The sequence below is a fragment of the Caretta caretta genome, chromosome 1 (genome assembly GCF_965140235.1).
Source record: "Caretta caretta isolate rCarCar2 chromosome 1, rCarCar1.hap1, whole genome shotgun sequence".
Taxonomy (NCBI): domain Eukaryota; kingdom Metazoa; phylum Chordata; order Testudines; family Cheloniidae; genus Caretta; species Caretta caretta.
Genome location: NC_134206.1, coordinates 280,915,549 through 280,935,391, shown reverse-complemented (window position 1 = coordinate 280,935,391; position 19,843 = coordinate 280,915,549). Strand labels below are relative to the sequence as shown.

The window sequence follows — 19,843 nt, the reverse complement described above, 5'->3', positions numbered from 1 at the left end:
TGCCAGCCACTGAGTCAATTACATCGCTATACACTACTGCCAAGGTGTTGAGTGAACTGTTTAGCCATTACTCTTTCAAGCTATTTAAAAACCCCTATGATAAAATAATATACTGTAGTTTCATAAATTTAAATTGAACTGTTTGTTGTAAGGGAAAGTAATTATTTCAGTAATGTTACAGATAACCAGAAACCACTTTGGGGCAGGGACCTCATCTTATTTGGTGCCTATACATGACAGGTCCCCAATCCTGACAGGGGCTTGTGTGCACTACTGTAGTATAAATACCAATAAATTAGTAAGAAACATGAAAATAAAATGGAAAGAGAAGTAGAAAGGTTAAGACATTTCAAATTCCTTCCACAGCTGTTTAATAAACTCTTTGAAGATAACTGAATTTGCCACTCCAGCATATAAGATAGTGCTCCCCAAACTTATGAAAGCTGAGTGCCACTTCAGTAAAATGAACTCAGTCATGATCCCCCTGAAGCCCACCATGTGTTATTAAAGGCCTACCTCTCTTAATTTGTACATCTCCTCAAACCCCATGTGTCCATCCTTGCATGGGGGGCACACCCCACCCTTTGGAAATACTGCTATAGAACAGGGTTTTCGTTTCCTCTCTTAGTGTTTGTGAAGCTGCTCTTCCACTGGAGGAGGCAGGTGGCTCTGGAGATGGTGCAGACGCATAGGATCTCAATGCAAATAGCCCTGGGTTCCAGCAAATCTTCCTAAATTTGTGCAGCAGTCTGTGGATCTGTGGTGTTTGAGAGCCAATTCCTCTCTGCTGCTTCTGCAGGTGGTGGTGATCTGGCAAATCCTGTTTCCCCCACCAACACCACCACCATTTCCTGATAAAACTCTGTGTTGGCCCCATTTGGAATGGATAGGGGTCTGGATCTTAGTTATTTCGTTCTTTAAATAGAGTAATGGAGGGAGGTTAATTGTAGTGAAGCCTTAGTTTTGTAATGATGAAAAGAACATAGACTTGTTTTCTGTTAGTTTCAGTTTCTACACACAAGTATTTTTGCTGCTTCAAATGCCGATTAAAATGGGGCAGAGGATGTACTATTGTTATTATTTGTATTAAGATTGCTCCTAGGATATGTCTACAGTGCAGTGTAAGCCTGTGCTTGAGTCCAGGCTCAAAGCTAACCCCCCTTGCATCTACAGTGCAATTGCACTAACCCAGTATTCAGACCAAGGGCCCCAGGATCCTGCGGGCTGGAGATTCCAAATTTGACTCATACCAGACCCAGCATCTGAGCCCTATTGCTTTGCAATGTAGCCACATCCCCACTTGACTCAGGTCCTAGGAGTCATCTGGAAGTACAGTCGAACTTCAGAGTTACGAACACCTCGGGAATGGAGGCTGTTCGTAACTCTGAAATGTTCGTAACTCTGAACAAAATGTTATGGTTGTTCTTTCAAAAGTTTACAACTGAACAGTGACTTAATATAGCTTTGAAACTTTACTATGCAGAAGAAAAATGCTGCTTTTAACCATCTTAATTTAAAGAAGCAAGCACAGAAACAGTTTCCTTACCTTCTTTCCTTATCCCAACAATCTGCAATCCACTCTATTGAAAACAGAAGCCTCCCCCCAACCTCTTGGCAAATGGCAGCAGCTCAGATCAGTGTTACCCCATTGTGTTCTGATCATCCATCTGAAAACACACTGTCAGAGACCCTCCTGAGTTTGCATCAGAGAGCAAACTGATCAAGCCTTTTGCATAGCGAGCTGCTTCCTGGTAATGTGCTGGGTGGGCAGTAAAGTTTTCCCACAGTGCACCGTGTTCCTAGGTCTAGAGCAGCCACATTTCGGAGAGGTGGAAGGGGGCACTAGGCTCTCTGGGGTAGGGTTACTTTGACTCGGGTCTGTACTGCAGAAGTGGATGCCAGAGCCCTAGGTTCGAGCACGGGTCAGAAAATTCTTAACCTAGGGTTAAAATACAATGTTAGACGCTCAAGTCCAGGATTTCCTAACATGGGTCAACTAACTTGAGTCCCACTAACTCTGGGCTTACATTGCAGTGTAGACATACCCTTAGAGGTCTCAGCTGAGACTAGGGCCTCATAGGGGATATCTACGCTGCACCCTGGGCTTGTGGATTCAGTGTTTCTAAGCCCATGCTTGAGTGTCCTTACTGCATTGTAAACCTGGGTTTACAATTTCTGGTCTTGGGTCTCACAGCTGTGCTAACGCATCCATACTGCACTACGCAGACCTTCAGAGTAGCAGCCGTGCTAGTCTGTATTCTGTGCTACAGCTCACTTCATCGGATGCATTTCTCCACCTGTTTGGAGCTCACGAAGCTTATGCTCGGATAAATTTGTTAGTCTCTAAGGTGCCACAAGTCCTCCTTTTCTTTATGCAGACCTTCTGATTCAGGTCTGCAGCTTGACCTGTGTCCACATTGCAAGATGACAGGGCTTGGACCTGAGTCACAATGGAATTTGAGCTCTGACCTACCCCTCTAGCTGGGTCTTAGGACTTGGATCCTGAGTCCTTGCTGACTCAAGTCAGACTGATTTGTGGGTGGGTGGGTGGAAAAGGAGCTTGGGCTCAAACCTGAGTCAGAGCTAGGTCTTTGTGTGCCATGTAGATGTACCCATTGTGCTAGGCACTGTATAAACACACACTGATAGACTGTCTTGCCCTGAAGCACTTATGAACTAAACTGAGAAGAGTGAGAGGGGAACTAAAAGCACAGAGAAGTGAGGTAACTGCCCAGTGAAGCAGAATAGGTCAGTGGCTGAGCTGGGACTAGAATCCAGGGCTCCTGACTCCCAGCATGGTGCTGGGTCTGCTAGTCCATGCTGTCTCTTTTAATTACCCTAATTTATTACAGATTTTTATGGAAAGTGTTACAAAACTTGTGAACTTTAATATTAATCTCTGAAAAAGATTTTCTGTCTTTGCAATATCTGGCTATTATAATACATTTTCACTATAAGCAATTAGCTGACATCTCTGAACCTTACTACTGTGATATGAAAGAATTTGATATTAAAATGTATTTTTCTTCTGTAGCTTTCCTATTGTTTGATAGCAAACAGTGAAACACTACGTACAACAACTGTTTATGGCAGCAGAGCTATAGTGAAAAATCTGACCCCTGGAATGGACTACTTGTTTCAATTAAAGACAATTAAAGGCTTGGATTCCAGCATGGCTGTGGAGAAAAAAGTCACCACAAGTAAGAAAACACTTTATAGTTTTTCTTAGTTGGTTTCTTTTAAAGTGGCAAAATAAATATGGATAGTTGTAATGAATATATGTGGTTACAAAAGAATAGTTCGGATAAAATGAAGGCTATAAGCTACATTCAGCTCCTTGTTGCACTGGTAATCTAGAGGAAGGTCTTCAGTCTAGTACACTGGGTTAAAACTCAAGAGATGTGGGTTCAATTACAGATACAGCATTAAAGGAAGAGATGTAGTTACATGAAGCAACAAACTTCCAGCTCTAGATGTGCGATCTCCACTGAGTGTTCCAAGAACAGATCCTAATGCTTTTAATATGATCTTACACTTTACTTTCAATGTTTCTTAAAATTCCTGAAAAATAGAGATTCTAAACTGGATGATTGCTCTTGTACAGAGGCTTCAGCATACTCATGAGAAGATACTTTTGTGCTTGACTGTGCTAGAAAGCATGACAAAGTAGACAAATTGTGCTTCAAATGCTCAGCAGGTACAAAAAGTAAACACCAAGTTTAAGAAGTTCCATTGCACTGGCAGTAGTGCTACCAGAGAATAGCATGGAAAGAGTAGGGGATGTTTGGGGAGGAGTCATGGAGAAATAGTTTTACGTCAGATTCTGGAAAAACTAAATCAACCACCAAACTCATACACACATCTCTCAGCCCTTCCCCCCCCTCTTATTTTGTGGTTTCCTGTGGTTTATTTGGTCCCAAACTCCTTAACCATTGAGTGATTTAGTGAGGTTGGTCTGCAAGCACAGCGAACCTACTCAGCCAGTTACTCACAGGATAGCCAGCCCCAGGCCTGGCAGATTCTTATTGATGCAAAATGCATCCCAGGCAGAGGGAGTAAGCATCTTCCCGTTTGAGAAGTCCATCTTTGGCCAAATATTTTCATGAGTATCAAGGGTAAATCCCAATATGTAGCTGGGCAAAGATTTAACTGTGAATAAACTTCCCCTTGCTCTATAGTAAGCCCTGCCAATTTTCACAGAAAAATGTTGCATTAATTAATAAGATTTCAGGAGTCTGCATGCAAGCTTAATTAACATTTCTGTAATGTACACCTTCAGGGAAACCTGAAAAGCATTTTCTTTCAAATTGTAACAAGGCACATATGTTAAAGAAAACACTATTAATTATTGGTTATTAATTATTAATTAAAATGAATGTCATTTTAGAAATGCTAATATAAGTACAAAAAGTCTTTTTTGGGTAACTTTTTGGGTAACTATTATTTTTATTTGGGTAACTTTTGGATAGTTTGATGTGTTGATTTTTAAGTGAATATATGAAATATTTAGTGACTAAATTCTTCACTTATAAAATAGTATTGTCCATGATATTTTTGTAAACTTTAAATTTCTGTGAATAGAATAATTAATGTTGTTTATGAAGGGCTCAATTCTCATGTCTATGCAACTGAGTAGCTGTGTTTTTCTAATGAGAGCTCTGCTTAGTCTGGAATCACATAGGCTGCATTATATACATAGGGTGCATATCCATTGTGCTTGCTTCCCAAATCCTGCCTTCTTTCTCCAGGTAGCAGAACTGTACTGGCTATTCTGCATCCGTGACCAGAAAATCTCCTTAAAAGCTTTATATTTCATAATATTAGAAAACCTCAAAACAGTCACATTGAAACTCCATATTTTTGCAGATTGGTATAACTTTTAGTTGAATATGATAAAGTCTATTTAATTATTTATAATTTATTTTCTTTGTCAGTCTAATATATCTGTCCATCTTATTTATCTTTTTTCTTTAAAAATGTAGAACCAGCTGGGATATGTGGCCTAATGTTAAAAAAGACAAATACTTCCTCTGCCACACTCACGTGGAATCCAACCAGGACCAACTTCACCCATTATACAGTAGCTGTATCAAACAGTACATTCAGGAAAGAATATAGTCTTTTGGGAGTGCTGAATGACTACACAGTTACAGGTCTGACTGCTGGCGGCATTTATAATTTCACATTACAAAGAGTCAGAGGCCATGTTGAAGGAGCTATCACATTCATTAAAATTGTAACAGGTTTGTACATTTTCTCTCTTTATTCTTGCAAGTGGGTAGGCATCACATTCTGGGTATAATTCAGACCAGTGAGGGGTTGTGTTACCACCTGCCCTGCAACCTTGTGTGCCTCACAATGCTTTGCTGTTGTAGCTCACAACCTGGGCTGCTCACAAATAGCAAGCAGGTCATACCCTGAGTGTTTGTGTATAGCTACAATACTGATTCAAAGGAGTACTTATGGCACCTTAGAGACTAACCAATTTACTTGAGCATAAGCTTTCGTGAGCTACAGCTCACTTCATCAGATGCATAAAGTGGAAAAACACCACTTTATGCATCACTTTATGCATCACTTTATGCATCACTTTATGCATCCGATGAAGTGAGCTGTAGCTCACGAAAGCTTATGCTCAAATAAATTGGTTAGTCTCTAAGGTGCCACAAGTACTCCTTTTCTTTTTGTGAATACAGACTAACACGGCTGCTACTCTGAATACTGATCCAGCAACTCTGACCCCAGCAGCCTGTTGGCAACACACCAGCCACACTCTGGCTTCGAGCAGCCTTGATTACTACCTGCAGGGTGACCTCAACACACTCGCAGTCCTGAATTTCCCACAAAACATGTGTTCTGCATTGTCCAGCCCTCTCGTGGACAGTTTAGATTTTATAGGACCATTGTGCTTGTAGGGGGTCAATATCCAACAGCCTGCTACTTTAAATGGAGTTAAACATGACAATGGATTAGTTTTGATAAAACAATGAAACAATTTTATTTAACTGCAAAGAGATTTTAAGCGAGTACAAGGTATTAAAGTCAGAAATGTTTACAAGAGAAATAAAGATAAAACACTTTCTAGTAGCTAAAAGTTAACAAACTAGACTTGGTTCAAGGTAAAATCCTTACCGTGTGTGTGTGTGTGTGTGTGAGAGAGAGAGAGAGAGAGAATGCCTGGGGTGTTTTTGCCCCTCACTTTTATTGTCCAGTCACCCTTCAAAATGCATTTTCCTGAGGGGTTATCTCTAAATAAAGAAAAGGAGTACTTGTGGCACCTTAGAGACTAACCAGTTTATTTGAGCATAAGCTTTCGTGAGCTACAGCACACTTCATCGGATGCAAATGTCTCTAAGGTGCCACAAGTACTCCTTTTCTTTTTGCAAAGACAGACTAACACGGCTGTTACTCTGAAACCTCTAAATAAAGTTAATTCCAGCTATGAGGAAGGAGACATGGAGTCTCATGGTGACAAAGATTCCGTGTTGTTGTTTGTTAGAATGCAGATGGATCTATTACTGACCCCCTTCATTGCCAAAGAATGGCCAGTTGACCAGTGATTGCCCATTAACTTGGATGACACCTGGCTAGAGGCATCAGTTGTCCTTTTTCTTTGAGAAACAGGTTTACCCCCTCCCCAGACTTGTCTAGTAAACACATTTCAGTCATAATTTCATCTTATGTTCATAAGTTTACATATAGTGTTGCCACACACATTTCACCATGATATTATTGACCAGTCAGTTATTAGTTTTCAAATGATACCTCACTAAGCATATTTGGTACAAAGATTATTATGATGGTGTGTATGGTGTGAATACAGCGGTGCATTTGGTCACACTAGGTAAATATCAGTGCACATTTATTCTTCTACAGTATTCTTGTATAACTCATTTTAAACAAATAGAATGTAAGCATTGCCACTCTAGATACTGAGCTTCTGGATGAATTCTGAAATATTTTCATGAGATTTTAGTACGATATCTGAATAGTGCATACAAAGTAGTTTCCTTTTGTTGTGGTCCAAGCTGTGCCTCATCAATACAGCATTAAAACACATCTGAAGGTACAATATCAGAAAACTACTCAAGTAGAGATAATGCCTTTATTTTGGGTACTATCATTATTTAGGCCCAATTATGTAAAGACTTTATGCATGAGCTGAATTTCACTGTCTGGGAGTAGTCACATTGATGTCAATGGGACGTCACTACGTATGAAGTTAAGCACGTGTGTAAATCTTTGCAGGATTTAGGCCTTTGGTTGTAAACTATTTGGAACAGGGATTGTCTCTTACTATGTATGTACAGCACTTAGCATAATGATGTTCAATCTTGGTTGAGGCCTTTCGGTTCTACCATAATATAAATAAATAATAATACAAATCTTACCTACACAAGTTTGAACAGGAAAAATATGGTGACATCAAAAGTAAGTCAACCTGTCACTCCTTTCTCTATAGCTAATTTGCATGCAAATATTTTATTGGTTGTAATGACTGTGATATGAGGGAGACTGAACAAATGTCTAGGGTTCTCATTGGTAGATTTCTTAATCTGATCATCAGTGCTCTTTAAAGATTCTGTGGCTGCATGCTAAGTTTGGGCATCAGTGTTTGAAAGGCTCTTGTTATTGAGCACCAAGGTAAGACAGTCAAGGAACTAAGGTAGGAAGGCAGAGGGATCCCTTAAAGCACAGAGACAGTGAGGCTAACAAATCTGACTTGTAGTAATGCCATGAGGGGGAAATATGGAAAAAAAAGTCTCATGAAAGTCTTTAAAAAACAGTTTAATTATAAATTGTTTACTTTTTGAGTGGTGTCACTAGTGGGTAGAGTTAAGGTTGCTTGGGTGCCTTGACCATGCATTTCTTACCTCAACATTTTTGGATTTCTTTAAGTATAACCTTAACTCTGAATTTCCTGGTTTTCAGGTAATTAAAATATCACTGTAATATTTTATACCCCTAAGGTACTGATAGAAACCTTCAACCTTAACTTCATTTTAACATGATTTATTTTATCTGGGAATATATCTGGTAAGCACTGAGTAGGACACAGGAACAGAAAGTGGCTGTACAGTTACAGAAGTATTTTGCAGAGATAATGATATGCTCAGTCATTGTGACTTGAAGAAAACCTGCCACTGAAGCTAAGAAGTTGTGTGTGTGTGTGTGTGTGTGTGTGTGTGTGTATTGAAAGGTGGATAATGGAGGAGTAGATGGGCGGAAGTATTGATACTGCAAAGACCTAATGCACATGCTTAACTTTATGCACTGTGAGAAATCCCACTGGCTTCAGTAAGACTATGTACAGAGTGTAAAGTTAAGCATGTGCATATATGCAGGATTGGGGCCTCAGACAGGTTCTTTAGGGAAAGAGAGAGGAGTGGGGGAGGGAGAGTTTTCTGAACCTGAGTGTTTGGATTTAATTTGAGAGTTAGGTTAATACTAGGGGGACGGAGGTTTTTATTTTAAGCAGTCCAATTGGGGCATCTCTCATTTTAAGCTGAGCTTTAGTAAAAGAAATATTGCACATACCTTATTTAAGAGCTTCCCACATAAATACTCCGAAAACAATGATCTTTAATGTTTCTACAAGAACCTGTCAATTTATCACAGATTGTAGAGAAAGATAATGGCCTCAAAGAGGTTTCCTTAATTCAAATCAGATATATCCACACAAATGAAAAAGAAATGTCCTTTTCGCACTTCAGAACATGCCACTAGTCAGGAAGCTGCTGAGTCCATCTGTAAAGATGAAAAAACAAAACAAAAACCCTGGCACTGTGAAAACTGCTTTCATTACATGCTAATGGACCATAATGAGATTTCACAAATCATGATAATTTGATTTCTTCTCTTATGACAATATCATGTGATTTGCATTTATATAGCACTTGTCAGGCAAGGATATCTGAGTGCTATTAAGGATAAAATCAAATAAAATGATAGTTGTGCTAAAATACCAGTTTAATGAAATGGGTTTGGAATTTAGACCCTCCCCCACAAAAAAGCAAATACTCTGTGATTGTTTAGCATCAATAGAAAGGGTAATTCTCCACCCTGGGAGTAATAGCAAAAGGTAGTGAGAACAGGCTGAGTCAGAGGGGAGCTGACTGGGGAGAGAAGGCCATGCAGCGTAATACCTGGGTCTGAAGGGCAGAGGGCGAGGTTGGGAAGCAACGTATTGCTGGCGAGGAGGCCATGGCAATGGCTTATAGATAGCCAGGAGTGGCTTACAAACAAAGTTAGGGAGAGTGGTTACAGGACTTAATGAGACTACATGTGCCAGATAAAACGATTGGACTCTAGCTGGAGGATTTGCAGGCCAGGGGCATGAGGGCATCGAGGAGAGGGCTGGTCTGGTGTGAGTATCCCTGGCACTAGGCCTAAGGAGCCCCATCGTAAGACTCCTATAGTGGACTGCCCTTAGGGGTAGGGTGACCACCTTTTCAAAATGCAAAAATGGACACATGCAGTGTCCCCTTTCTGTGGCCCTGTCCTCTGCTCTTCCTCTTCCCTCTGAGGCCCCGCGCTCTGGCCAGGCCAGAAGTTGGAGCTGGGCAGTGTTAGGAGCCACCCAGGAAGCCCGGACCTTCCAACTGCCCTGGGAAGGGTGCCAAGGTGCCCGAGAACAGCCTCTGGCCCATGTCCCCACCCCCTGGGGTGCGCCGCCCAGGGCAGGTGGAGGGTCCAAGACTCCTCACAGCAGTCTGCACGGCACTTACCACAGCCCAGCTCTGGCTTCTGGCCTGACCAGGAGTGGGGCTTTGGGGGGAAAAGAAGAAGCAGGGATGTGGCCTCATGGCCCACCTCACACCCCTCCTCCCCACTGGGAAGAGGCTGGTATTGTCCCTGAGCCTTGGGCAGGTGTGGAGCAGTGCTGCAGGGAATCCTGGACAAATGCTATCCCAGAATCATTCAGCCTGGGGCCGGGACTTGAACTCTGCATTTCAGGACTGTCACATTCAGTTAGGGACAGGTGGTCACCCTACTTAGGGGCTGAATTGGAGCCTGCTGTGTTGATGATAAGACAGAAAATATTATATTGCCTCTATATAAATCCATGGTACATCCACATCTTGAATACTACATGCAGATGTGGTCATCCCATCTCAAAAAAGATATATTGGAATTGGAAAAGGTTCAGAAAAGGGCAACAAAATGATTAGGGATATGGAACGGCTGCTGTATGAGAGATTAATAAGACGGACTTTTCAGCTTGGAAAAGAGATGACTAAGAGGGGATATGATTGAGGTCTATAAAATCATGACTGGTGTGGAGAAAGTAAATAAGGAAGAAATCATAACACAAGAACTAGGGGCCACCAAATGAAATTAATAAACAGCAGGTTTAAAACAAACAAAAGGAAGTATTTTTTCACACAATTCAAAGTCAATCTGTGGAACTCCTTGCCAGAGGATGTTGTGAAGGCTAAGACTATAACAGGGTTCAGAAAAGAACTAGATAAATTCATGGAGAATAGGTCTATCAATGGCTATTAGCCAGGATGGACAGGGATGGTGTCCCTAGCTTCTGTTTGCCAGAAGCTGGGAATGGGTGACAGGACATGGATCACTTGATGATTACCTGTTGTGTTCATTCCCTCTGGGGCACCTGGCATTGGCCCCTGTTGGAAGACAGGATATTGGGCTAGATGGACCGTTGGTCTGACCCAGTATGGCCGTTCTTATTTTCTTATGTTCTTATCATGTTGTGTTTGTCTTTTAAAGCAGTTTTGCCCCACGATAATTGCAGTGTTTATTTCTGGCAGCTCTAATACAGCAACCTTTAGTTATTCATCAGCCACTGAGAGTGTTTATGGGAACCCACTGAGGGCTAGTGCCTGAAGGGCCTTGTGCTTGGACCATCTACAACACATGTGGTACTCCAGTACCCTACCACCTGTGGGCTGGTGTACCATAGCACTCACAGCGACTCCCTGAGTGGATCAGTTCTGTTACTTTTTGTAGCTTTTGAAAAATACAAATTTTAATCTGTGATTTGATTTTCTAACACGCTGTGTCCTGATCCTGTACCTTAGGGCCATGCTTAATTTTATACACTGTGAGTTGTCCCACTGAAGTTAGTGGGTAAAGTTAAGCATATATGTGTTGGATTGGTGCCCATGATAGTCTTCCCTGTTACTGTAATCCAGGCAGAGTTTTTAAGGAGAGAAGCTCCAGTCCAGACATATTCCTGATTTTTTCCCCCTTGGGTCACCTTTCGTCCTGTGTACTCTTGATTTAATTATGAGCTCTGAATTAACACACTGCAGAGTATCCGTTGCTCTGCATTTCTCAGTTTTCCATGTGCTAATGAAAAGAACATGATTTTCATAAGTGTGTCCATTGTATTTTTTTTTAGTCCAATAAAAAGGAGTACCTTAAAGCTTCATATTGTTTATGTGATAACAGGAAACTATAGAACCTTTCTGGTTTCCCTCTTGTCCAAATCAGGCTTTCCATTTTGCTATTTTTGGTCTTTTTGGGGAAGTCTACTATGTTTTTTACACAACAGGTTGTAATCTCTTTTTCTGTTCTTTACCAGTGGTTTAGAATACTCATTGGGAACGAATCTGATATTAATTTTACTGTAACTGATTCTAATGCAACCATCTGATAAACTTCCGTATGCTGTATTTAAGTGATATTCCATTTTAATTTTTGAGTATTAAAGCACTAAAATCAAACATTTATTGATAAGAATGTGATAAAAGGCAATCATTTGTATTCAGAGGATCAGCTACAAGGCAATCATGTCTCACAGTAATTATTCATCTGACAGCTGATGGCAGGATATAGTAACTGTCTCATTCTTTATCTCTTTGGCTGTAACAAGCTAGATTGTGATCAGAAAACTGACACAGGAATTTTCACAATTCACAGTTTCAAGGTAGTTCTGATTTATTTGACATACTCCTAATTTTGATTTGATTGCTCTTACCTATAATTAATCACTTTTATAATTAATTACTCCTAACTGTTTTTTCCATTTGCACAGTAATATATAAATTGTCCCAGTTTTTTAGCCAGATATAGTATGATCTGATTGAAGCCTACCAATAGTAAAAGGGGAAGGTAGAAAGCATTTGACAGCCCTGACCCTGCAAACACTTAAGCATGTGTAGCCCAGATACACAAAGGGACTTAGGCATGGCAACTCTGATGCAGTGCCTAACTTTTAGGTGACTTGCCACCCAGTGAAATCCATAGCCTTGAGTTAGAAGGCCTAGGCTCCCTATGCAATACATAGGAAGAGTTAGGCACTAAGAATGGGGTCCACAGAAGACAGCACGTTGATCAGGGAGCAGCCTAAGGGTATGTCTACGCTGCAATTAGACACCTGCAGCTGGCCTGAGCCAGCAGACTTAGGCTTGCAAGGGGGCCAGGAGGTGGGGGAATGCGTTGTTTGAGCATCTTGCTGGTGCTTAAGTGTGAGATATGCAACCAGGTGCCTAGATTGAGGCAGCTGTGTATGACCACTGGCAAAAACTTAGGCCTGTAGGGATTTTAGGCACTTCCAGGGTTCAGCAGCAGCTAAGCATGGGTTTCGAAGGTCTCAGTGATGCCTAAATGTTCATCTTAGGCACCTAATGTGGCAGTTGGATGCCGAAGTCCTTTTGTTTATCTGTCTCTTGAGTAACTTTCCACATAAAAGTGGTCTCTTTGAATGCCGTGGAACTACTCACATGGCTAAAAGCTACTCATGTGCCTAAGGGTTTGCAGAATTGGGGCTTCTGTTTGGAAAAACAATAAGCCAGGTCATCATCCTAACCTAAACCTCCTATGGATTAATGTAAAAAAGTCATAGGTCCATAAAAGCTATTAAATATTTTTCTGACTATGTATAGATTGAACCTTACAAGAAACATAACTGGCAAATGGTTATACAGAACAGAAACAGAACTCTGAAAGCACATATGGAATGTATGTTAGTCAGATTTGTTGGCAGAAACTTTCATATAAGTAACAGGGAAAGTAGGCCAGTAGGTTAAGCCAGTGGATAAAAGAGAGGCAAGCAAAGGTGAATTTGTTTTCACAATCTGTAATGATTTTCTGCAATCAGTGTTGATTTTCCTTCAATAAAGGAAAAACAATCAATCAGATAATTCTTCAAGGTATGGACTTATATTGACATATAGGGAGCTATTTATTCAAGGGCAAATCTAGCCCCGGCTCCATGGCCATGCACAGGTCCTCTGGAGTGTGACCATTGCAGTTTCGTTTTGCAAGGGAAAGGAGAAGAGGCAGGTTGTGTGTATGTGTGGGACAGGAAGGCAGGTGAAGAGTGCATTCTCTCTGTATGAGGGAGTCTAGGTCATGAGTTCTCTTTACATCAGTGTGCAGGGTGTAGGAGTTTAGGGGGAAAAGACAGGATTTGCCACGCGGTAGATCCTCCTGTCCACCACATTAGTTGGGAGTGTGTAAAATGTCTGCTGAGAAAACTGGAATATCCTCTGTGAAGTGGCTTTGCAACTACTGCATGCCTGGAAAGGGGAGAGTTCCCCTGTCTGCTGTATGCATCTGCCTGGCATTCAACATGTCTAAACGAGTCAGGCACTGGAGTCTAGATTTGGATCATAGAGCACTGCCACATACTCCTTATGAATGCAAAACTGCTGTTGAGCTCTACCCCTTTTTCTAAATCCCATTAGTGTTTAATATGATTTATTTATCAATTACTGAGCTTACTACTAGGGCTACATTTGTAAAGAATGCCTTGGAAGCTTTCAGTTAAGGCAACAACACTTTCATTTTCAAATTTGAATTTTAGGGCTAGATTCCATGCTTTTCTCCTAAGATGCCCAGCCCAGAGTGGAGAGCAAAGATGGCTTCATGCCATCATTGCACCCTTTGGATTCTGGCTGCTGCAATGGCCAAAACTAACCTTAGGCCACCTCCCCAGGTTGCCTGTGGGCTTTGCAGCGGCCCAGAATCTCTGTAGCACTCCGCACCTACTCCTGCCTCACACCCAGCATGCTCTCTATATGGGGGTTTGTGATGGGGACCAGTTAGTCAGCTCAATCTGTGCTGGACACATGACTCATGTACACTACCACAGGGGTGGAAAGGAGCTCTATTGGGGATCATAATCAATCCCCCTGTCTCTAGTGCAACTGATATTAGTAATAAGGAATTTGTGTGGCTCAGTTGAACACATACAGAACTTGCAGGTTCTCTGCATACAGGGTTCCTATTTGGATTTTCACAAAATACAGGGGGAGGTTTTTGTACCAGATATTGCACTTTGATCCAGTGCCGCCTTGGTCATTACAATACAATAAAATCTACAGCTACAGTCTTTCCAAATGCCTTGCTGTTGAAATGAGAATATACATATCATAGGAGTTTGGGACAGTAGATGATGATGACAAAGACAGGAGATACGTGAATAGCAAAAGTGATAGTGTGGGAAAATGGTTGGGAGCTCACTGTCCGTAGCATTTTGACCTCCATTTGGAGAAACTATGAGGCAAAGGGGAATGGGTAGAAGGTTCTAGATATTGAGCATGGCAGGAACAAAAGAATAGTCTTCAACAGAGGAGAAGAAGGGGAATAGGAACTGAGACGAGGACAGAATTGACAGAGCACAGGGAAACGGGTAAGGAGAATGAGAGGGGCTGTGATCCTAGTGGACAGTGAAGGTTATAAGAGTAATTTTGTGGTGGATGAGGAACCAGTGGAGGTCTTTTGTGACAGGAGTAATGCGATATGTTGGAGTGGGTGATGTGGAATGATGCAGCACTCTGCACAGCATGGAGTTGGGATATGAGCAATACTGCGAGGTCTGGAATGAGCGCTAGGATAGTGGTACATGTGTTAAGGTGCTAGTGAGTGGACTTGCTCTGTGACATATGCAAAGGAGATCTGTCAGTTGAGGATTCTCCAAGATTACAGAATGGAGAGGAGGAGAAATGCAGAGGGATGCACATGGGCGAGAGCACTTCTCTGATCAAGTAGGCGGATGACTCTTTTAATGACCTGCTGAAGAAAACTGACTGATTCAACTTTGAGTCTGAAGGGGGGCAAAGAATGATTTAAATATGAGACAGAGGGAGGAAAAGAAGGAAGGGAGTGAAGGTGAAACGAGATGTCAAGAAGGGAGTGGAGAGGAAGACCCAGGTGCAGTAAAAGAAGAGGGGATGTAGGGAGAAGATACATTTGGATTAAGCATCCAGATTTTGGGGGCTTAACTGAAACAAATAGAACTTCCTGCCATTATTTGGCTCCCCAGTATTTGAGAGATATGAAGAAATATTAACATTTATGGTAAAAAGCAGAACAAAATGTGAAATATGGCTATTTCAGAGCTCCAGTGACAGTGCTCCTTTTAGGGTTCATTCCAGAAGAGTCATTTAAACAGTCTGATCTTGCAGAGGGAGTAGGTAAATATGTTCTCAGCATATTGCTTCACTATCTATCCATTGTCAGCTTGTGAAAGGTTAAGCCACTTTGCTGGATAAGCCCTTAGCCCTCAATTCAGCAACACATTTAAACACATGCTTACATTCATCCTTATTCAGGAAGCCATGTAGAACTGGCTTGAATTTAACTTTGAGGTTATTAATGGGACTTAAGCACACATATAAAGTTAAGCACATGCTTGCTGAATAGAGATTGGGTGCTGAAACATGGTCTTAATGATATGCCATTCATATAGTTTAACAATGAACTGGGACAAGAAGCTACTTGGTCTCTGGTGATTTTGGGCCATATCCCACTAAAGTCAATAAGAGTTTTGCTTGAGTGAATACTGTAGGATTGGGCCCTTTGAGCTCTTTAATGATTTTAATAAAATGATAGACCCTAATCATGCTCTCACTGAATTCAGCAGGTGTTCTGCCATTGACTGCAGTGGGGGCAGGATCAGGCCCTTATGTGGTGAGTAAACCAGATATAACTCTAGATGGACATCTTTATAGAATCAGAGAAATGTAGGGCTGAAAGGGACCTCAAGAGGTCATCTAGTCCAGCCCACTGTGCTGAGGCAGGACTAAGTGTATTTAGAACATCCCTGACAGATGTTTGTCTTAAAAACCTTCAATAACAGGGATGTATAATCTTTATGATAGATTGTAATATACTTTTGTTGAAATTAGCTTTACATATCACTTTGTTTGGGTTAATCTGTTCTTAATTTGTAATTTACTTTCAGAACCTGCAAAGCCAGAGGGTCTTAAAGCCTTTAATGTTTCGTCACATTCCTTCTCTCTGAATTGGAGACTACCTTATGGATATGTGGAAAGGTTTCATGTGGATCTTATTCCTGGTCATGGCTTTGTTACTATCCTAGATCTTGGAGGTGGGGAGTATCGGGTATGTGTTTTTATTGTAGTATTTGGATGGCCAATTTTTGTTTATGCACTGTGCTGATGGGAAAATTCTTTGCAGAACTAACCAACCATGAAGCTTGCTTCTTTAGCTTTTTAACATAGATGAGAATACAAAAGTACTAATGCCAAATTTGTGAGAGCAAATTTCAACATCTGTGGTTTGTTACCTTAACAACAGTTATAATACTTTTTTTTAACGTCTACTATAAACCTACAGCCAGTCATCCAAGAGTTCATGAATAGTTTAACAAAGGAAGGGCAGAGCTATTGAGTAATACAGGCTCATTAATTGTGTACTTGCCAGGAAGATCTAGCCTTAAATCATTAATGCAGGCAACATTTCCCTGTTAAGCCATCAAAAAGAAATAGGAGCACTTTTTGATTCTACTGTCTGAAAAAATATAATAATAATAATGACATTTCTGGTTCTTTTGCTTTTGTTTTTAATTGGAACTGCAGAGACACAGGTATTTTGTATAAATGCTTACTATTAAGGCGTGTGATGTTTATTTCAAAAGATAAGATAGATAGATAGATGTTGGAAACTTGAAAGTTTTTCAGGGATCTTTATAATATTTTTTTATTTCTTCCCTCAGAAGAGCAGGACTTTCTAATGCTTCACATGCACTTAAATATTACCATGATGGTACCCTATGATAGACAGGTTTTTTTTTTTTTTTTTTACAGAATCAGCTGTACCTAACTGTTAGTTTTGTTGTTTTTTAATATTGTATGTTATTCAAGTCTTGTAGTGGGTAACTTAAATACAATTACAAAATGCTATATTGCAGCAAACATAAGTGATGTAGTGTTTTTTTGCTGTAATGTGTGTTATGTCATGTCACCTTATATAATGTTTAAAACTGTATTTTCTGTTTGTACTTATCTTGGCAAAAGACTTATATGGATTAATTTGATATTTTAGGCTGATTTTTCTAGCGTTACTCCTGGAACAACATATAATGTGACAGTTTCTTCAGTTTCTTCTTCAGCATACAGTTCACCAGTCAGTAGAACAGTGACAACTAATGTAACCTGTGAGTTAATTATGAGTTAATTATGACTTATCAAATTTTGCACATTCCTGGTAAATAATTGCTTGATTTACTGCTTAAAATATGTACAATATTTCTTTATAGGTTACAATCAGTAATGAGTTTGAACCTGGTAGTGCTATTTTTGCATGAAAATATTAGACAGTTATTCGTTATCTTTAAACCATCATCATATATATCTGCTGAGTGGTCTAGAAGAAAATTGAAGTTCCTCTAAAAATTTTTTTAAGGAGAATCTGGTTATGATTGAAAGTTTTATTAATTCTGATGGATAGTTATGGAAGTGTTTGCTCTTATTTGTATATTATGTATTTTACACATTTCAAACTAGACATACAGACATCTTCATTTAATATGATTTCTTTAAAAAAATATACCAGTAGCAAACTCATTTTCTAAAACAGTGGCACAGATTTCTATGTAGTTTTAGGTGAAGAATCCTGAAACTGAGCAAGCTATAAAAATATCTCTTAAAATTGGCAAAATGTCTGGCATCAAACTCTATTTTGTCTGTGAAGATTTTGAGCATTCCATTTTTTACATTCTTATAAAAGAATGTTCTTGGTGTTCCAAAAAAGCATTTAATCAGCTTTTGAAACAATGTTCGAGGGAGAAAAAAGCTTCATATTTACGAGCATATTAGTCTTTAGGCACTTCAGAAGTCTATGCTGAAAAATGGTTTGTTTGTATGCATTAACTGTGAAGATATATGAATTGTTATCTGATCATTTAGTTCAAGAATGTTCTTTTTGCAGATCCAGGACCCCCAGTGTTCCTTGCCGGTGAAAAAGTAGGATCTGCAGGAATTCTGCTCTCTTGGAATGTACCGCCACATCCAAATGGGAGGATTGTATCCTATATTGTTAAATATAAGGAGGTCTGCCCATGGATGCAAACAACTTATACCCAAGTAACAACAAAACCAGATAGTTTGGAAGTTCTTCTCACCAATCTTAACCCTGGAACAACTTATGAAATTAAGGTAACGATATTAATGACGTAGCTTTTGTACTTTGAATTCTGGGTGTTTTGTACAGTATCTGAGATTAAAGTAAAATAATAGGAAACTATTTTAGGCACATATAGTACTCTCCTAACCAGCCTACTAATTACTTGTTAAGTTGTGTAGTAAAACACACTGCCCAGTTCTTTTTATTTACTACAGTACTTCTCTTTAATTAAAATAATTTTCATCTCAAAGTGCACTAAAATGTGATTTCTTCTTTTAATGTCCTGTTTGACATAACATATTATGTGGCACAGTAACTCAGAGGCAAATTTTCAAAAGTATCTAAGTGACTTGGGGAAAGAGCTGTGTGGAGGACAGAAATTCTGTTTTGTAAGGATTTTGAGGTTTAAAAATCTGGCTTTGTTCTGAATCAGAACAACCCCCAAAACTTCTGAATTCTCCACAGAGGAAAATTAAAAATAAAAATTGTTTTGGGTTGTTGAAAATGTTTTGTTTTGACAAAAATCAAAACACATACTTTCAATTTTTACTTTAAAAATATATTATGATAAATATAAAATGTACATAATACAAAATAAAATATTTCAAAATGAAAAATCGAAATGCTTCCTTCTGAAAATGTTGTAATATGACATTGTTGGCACTTGTTTTTTTCCGGTTGTCTTTCAAAACAATATTCTGACAAAATTGACCTGATGGAATATGGCTCTGTCAAAATTTCTCTTACAGAGAGAAGTCCCATTTTCAAAAGTGACTTAGGCACTGAATTTCACTGGGACTCAGGCTCCTAAGTCTGTTGGGTTCTTTTGAAAACTTTACTCCAATTTCTTTCAGCCATAATGATTTACTTCGTGATATATTCCAAAATGGAAGTTAACTTCATTACTTTTCCATTTCCTTGCTGTTAAAATTGTGTGCTTGCTTTCTGAATTTGTGCTGATAATCAATAAATGCATTTCCATAGGTACAGTATAAGCAGGCTGAGTGTATTGAGATCAGGTATTCTTTTGATTTTGATATATATTTTCAAAAAATCTTCTTTAACATCTGAATAATGAATGACTAGAGGTGAAATGGCCAGAAATTATATACAATTCCCTTGCCAACATTTGTGGCAAGAGGAAAATGCTCATTTTTGTGAGGACCTGGGCAGGACGCTTTTTTGAGAGAATGAGAAGTTAGATTTGTATGCCTCCATGTGTTGCAATTTCATGCAGCCCAAGGGCTGTATAAAAATCATATAATTTCAGGTTGTGAGTAACACAGTGAAAAAATTTCCTTTCAGAATTTGTACTTGCACATTATACAGTAAAAAATTGAAATATGGCTTAATTATGCCTAGCATTGTGTGAAAGCTCCTTGTTGTGAATCTTAGTAGTGATGACAATATGGATAAAAGTCAGTCTATGTGTGGCTACAGAAAAGTGTACCCTTCGATCTCTAACTCTCCCTCAGCTGTAAAGCAAAAGTTTAGCTATTAA

At 39.7% G+C, this 19,843-nt stretch overlaps 1 protein-coding gene across 13 annotated transcripts in view; it reads left to right on the top strand.

The window, feature by feature from the left end:
- The window catches only part of PTPRQ (protein tyrosine phosphatase receptor type Q), a 208,856-nt gene that overhangs the window by 36,950 nt on the left and 152,063 nt on the right, over positions 1–19,843 (top strand). For all 13 annotated transcript variants that reach the window (XR_012666450.1, XR_012666451.1, XM_075124328.1 and 10 more), the window contains 5 exons: positions 3,035–3,200; positions 4,983–5,243; positions 16,160–16,320; positions 17,263–17,374; positions 18,148–18,374. Coding sequence is in view for 11 of the 13 variants with exons in the window: in XM_075124328.1 (XP_074980429.1) it covers positions 3,035–3,200; positions 4,983–5,243; positions 16,160–16,320; positions 17,263–17,374; positions 18,148–18,374 (927 nt within the window). In the remaining 2 variants the exon portion in view is untranslated. The remainder of the gene's footprint in view (positions 1–3,034; positions 3,201–4,982; positions 5,244–16,159; positions 16,321–17,262; positions 17,375–18,147; positions 18,375–19,843) is intronic.